Source organism: Drosophila nasuta, chromosome 3 (assembly GCF_023558535.2).
Source record: "Drosophila nasuta strain 15112-1781.00 chromosome 3, ASM2355853v1, whole genome shotgun sequence".
In the NCBI taxonomy this organism is placed as follows: Eukaryota; Metazoa; Arthropoda; class Insecta; order Diptera; family Drosophilidae; genus Drosophila; species Drosophila nasuta.
Window position 1 is genome coordinate 40,473,523 of NC_083457.1, and position 4,526 is coordinate 40,478,048.

At 39.3% G+C, this 4,526-nt stretch overlaps 1 protein-coding gene across 1 annotated transcript; it reads right to left on the bottom strand.

Annotated features, from left to right (window-relative positions):
• Positions 1-258: 258 nt before the first annotated feature.
• Positions 259-2,301, bottom strand: LOC132793147 (20-hydroxyecdysone protein). Its single transcript, XM_060802834.1, has one exon. It carries the CDS (start codon positions 2,181-2,183, stop codon positions 528-530), a length of 1,656 nt encoding a protein of 551 aa, XP_060658817.1. The 5' UTR covers positions 2,184-2,301; the 3' UTR covers positions 259-527.
• Positions 2,302-4,526: the final 2,225 nt, after the last annotated feature.

Consider the following 4,526-nt stretch of genomic DNA (forward strand, 5'->3'; position numbering starts at 1 on the left):
AACTTATTGACTGATAAATAAATAAAATAAAAATTTGACCATCAAAAATAAATATTTTTCTTTTTAATTGAGAAAAAAAACTTTATGCTGCTTCATCATAGCGAAATTTATGATAACGAAAAATTTGGAAATATTGCTGTTGACTTTTTATCATAAAACTTTCAATTTTAGTGTGTAATATTTTGATGGAATTTTGCAGAGAACGCTGTTAGTGAACTTTCACCTAAAGTTCAATGAAAAAATAAAACAACTTGGATATTATTTGTTTTCATTATGTGATGTGTGTGTGTGTTTTTTTTTATTAAATATAAATTCCTGCGAAAATGAAATAAATAGTTTGTTGCATGCACTTAAACAACTACAGAGAGAATTTCTCTTTTTTTGCTTTTCGCATTTTGTGTTATCGAGAATAAAATGGCGACAAAAATGGCTTCAGTCAAATGCGATTTGCTAGACAAAGCTAGCGAATGGAGATGCAATAAAATTATGATGATGATCAGATGAATGAAAGCGAGAGATGAGAGAGATTAAAGAGCGACTGCCGAGTCAACAAATGTGTTCTGTTGCTCAGAGTCAACCGAGTTGTTGGGCACAGCATCATCGCCAGCCGAGGAGGCATCATCGTTGACGGTGATGACCTCATTGGAAGGCACCGCCTCCTCGAAGGAATCATCGATGGCCTCGGCACTGGTGCGCACCTCGTTCTCCGCAATGGAAGCCTGTTGATCGGAGGCAGCTTCGATCTTGTCATCCACACCAGGTGTCTGAGCTGGAGCAGCCGGAGCAGCTGGAGCAGCGGCAGCTGGAGCGCTAGTTGGTCGATTGCCGCCCAAGAAATTGATGATACCCTGCAGTGGTCCCTGCTGCTGTTGCTGAGCTGGCGATGCAGCTGTGGCATTGTTGTTACCACCGAAAACATTGTTCACAAAGGATTGAATGGGACCCGGAGGACGTGCTGTGGTTGGCTGAGCATTCTGCTGTTGCTGACCAGTTAAACCAGATAATGTATTCTGGAACTGTGTACCCAAATTGTTGGCAAACTGTTGAATACCCTGGAATGCCTGAGTCGTGGTGTTGACCACAGATTGTGCTGCATTCTGGACTGCATTCTGTGCCGAGGTGATGGCTGCACTTGGGTTCAAGAAACCAGGAATTGTGGGTGCGGGTGTTGCAGGTTGCTCAGCATTGTCTTGTTGCACACCTTGCTGCTGTTGTTGCTGCTGTTGACCATTGTTGAACTGACTCAGAAATTGACCGATGGGTGAGTTCTGAATGAGCTGCTGGACGAAGTTCTGTTGCGTGGAGCTTTGAGTGGGTGTCGCCTGGGTTGCTTGACGCACATGTGGCTGGACTCCATCAGCATTGACTTCAGCGGGATCAACAACAACTTCGGGTGCAACGACGACGTCATCAGCGGAGTTGGCGAGTGCTTTGAGTATGGGCGAAGATTGGGTTTCGACTGGCGCAGCTGGCTGGACTTCGGGTTGAGTTTCGGGTTGTGCTTCAGGCTGTGACTTGAGCTGAGAATCTGGCTGGATTTGTGGCTGAGCTTCGGGTTGTGTTTCAGGTTGAGCCTCGGGCTGTTCTGGCTTCAGTTCTGTCTTTAGTTCAGGCTGAGTTTCGGGCTTAGCTTCGGTTTGCACTTCAGTCTTGATTTCACTTTGCTGCTCTGACTTCAGCTGCTGTTCGGGCTGCTCCTCAGCTTTGATCTCAGCGACTTCTTCACGCGCTTCCTTCTTCAGTTCCGGCTTGGCTTCCTCTTTGAGCTCAGGCTGCGCTTCTTCCTTGATCAAAGGCTTTTCTTCTGCGGGCAGCTCGGACTTGATATCTTCTTTCAGCTCGGGCTTGGCTTCCTCTGACTTGGACTCCTCTTTGAGCTCAGGCTCAGCTTCCTCTGGCTTGGCTGCTTCTTTCAGCTCAGGCTTGGCTTGCTCCTCTGCTGGCTTAACTTCCTCCTTGAGCTCAGTCTGCACTTCCTCTTGCGTCTCCAGTCTAGCAGCTGGCTTCACCTCCTCCACCTTCAGTGGCTCCTCCGCTGTCTGCTCCTTGACCAGCGGCAACGCTTGTGGCTCCGACTCGCTGACAATGGTCACGGGAATGGAGTCCAGAGGTTCCTTGGGCAGCAGCACACGTCCCTGGGAGGCCACCGCCAGGCAGAGCAACACTAAAGCAACTGGCTTCATTTGACTGTTGTTTTCTTTTCTTGTCTTTTTCTTTGTGTATTCACGAGCGAGCGGCAGAGAAAGAGTGTCGGTGAAAGATTTAAGGTGTAAATGTTACGCTTGCGCCTCACGGCCACAACTGTTTGAAATTTCTTTAGCCTCGCCGCATTTATACAGCCAACGCACACAGCGTCGGCGTCGGCGGCGTTGCCAGCGGCTGCGTCAACGCAGGCAGCGACTGCGACGTCAGCAGAGGCAGCAACATCGAACGTTGCGTCGTAAGATAAACTGAATCTCTTGCAGAGTGTTCGATGTTGTTGTTGTTGTTGTTGTTTTCTTCTCTTGGCCAATTCTTGTGCTAAATGTCATTGAACTGCTTTTGCTTCGACTACGGCTGCTGCAGTTGATGCGGTCTGCAAAAGGGCCGCAAAGAGGCCAAAGAAATCGACGAGAATAATTGGCCAGCTCTTTGCCTTGCACTTGCCATCAGCCAGTAGGGGAGAGGGAGGGGGAGTGAGGGGAGACGATGCAACAAGGGGAGGCGTCTGTCTGCAATGTGCTTGCAACAAGTTTTGCTAGTAGTTGAACTGATCAAGGTTACCCATTAGCAAATAGATGAAGTTCACTTCGCTGGACTTTGGCTTCGTCTTTTGACGAGGGGTGGAAAGTGTGGAAGAGGGAGGGGGGAAGGGAGTGGGGGGTGAGGAGGCAGCTGAAGATGCGGCTGCTCAACTGCAGACTGCGATTTACTTGTGGCAAAAGGTACGTATTTGGTAACAATCATTTTAAAAATAGCATAAATTACTTAAGAACTAACTGAAATAGAAATTCAACGTAATGAAAACAATAAAAGGAAAACTCCATAATAATAAAGCAAGAAAATACTTCTATTTGCTTTAGGTATAGAAAAAGGGAAATAAGAGCGATTGGAAGTTCCTCAAATCACAATATATTTCTTCGAAAAATATTTCTTGTAAATTTCTAAAAACAACAGGGTAGATTTATAATTTTTAAATATGCAGAAATAAACATCAATTTAATTTTCATTATAGATAATTCCGTTAGAAATAAAATAGTAACACGAAAACTATAAAAAAAATACATTTTCTGAAGATTAAAATCAAAATCATAATGACTCAAAAGAAAATTCATAAAATATACTTTGAAATTCAAGGCCACAAATACAATAAATAATTAAATCTAAGCTATTAAAATAAATTAATAATTTGTATAATTAGTTCGAATTGTAATTTCTATAATATAATATATATATAATAATATACATATATATAAAAAATAAAATATTTAATGTAGAGATATGCTTACAACGAATTCATTTACTAAATGTTATATTTGAGTTAGAAATTGGATTTCATAAGTTATTTTATACTGCCGTTGAAATTTAATCGTTAATGGTTTATTTTCCAAATAATTTATATCTATAAATATATTATTATTTATATTATTTATTTATTTGATATAGACTACACTTTACTGTACATTTCTCTACGTTTCTTTCGACCAAGTGGAAACTTATTAAAATTAATACTTTTATAAATTAAATTAATCATTAACAAGTCACATTTTTAGCATTGTTGTTTAAACGCGCTGCTGAAATTAAATGAACACTATTTTAGAAACACAATTTCACAAGAAACTCAAGAAACTCATCAAATTTCGAAAAGACCTTGATAAATAATGTTTGTCTAATCTTAAGTGCCAAACATCTTTATAGCGCTTACTATGAATTATTTCCAAGTAAACTGTTTTTATGTACAGACTTGTCTTGATGATGAGCAATTCTATTTAATGACACTTTTTTTGCTGTTGTCCAAAAATATTGAAGTGTGTAATAATTATAGAGAAGATGGACTTAATTGTGCTGAAAGTTAACTAATTGGATATAGTATGTATAACGTGAAATATCATGATCTTAACCTTAGTTATTGTTCACTTTTAAACACAAGTGATAATGATGGTAATATTGCTTCAATTTCTACAAACTTTTAAATTATATTCAATTGCACATTTTGATATTCACAATAGCTACAAGTTGACCAGCTATTGAGTAAACTTTTTGTTCTTATAATCACTTTATAAATAAAATATCTATTACGTATAACTTCTAAAGCCGCCAAAAAGATAGTGGTGAAGCAGTAACAGTTAAAATATATATACAAATAATATATAACGTAAATTTTATATAAAATATAAAATAAAATAAAAAAATTATAATATTTCAATGAGGTTTAAAGAAAATTGTTTCCCAAAATAATAATTTTTAAGTAACGTAAATGACTTACAATAAAACTTCATGCGATATTATTTATCTCAGTACTCGAAGAATGCTTTATGTATTAAATA

Coding starts and splice junctions, on each gene's coding strand:
- LOC132793147 (XM_060802834.1), bottom strand. CDS start 2,183: ATGAAGCCAGTTGCTTTAGTGTTGCTCTGCCTGGCGGTGGCCTCCCAG.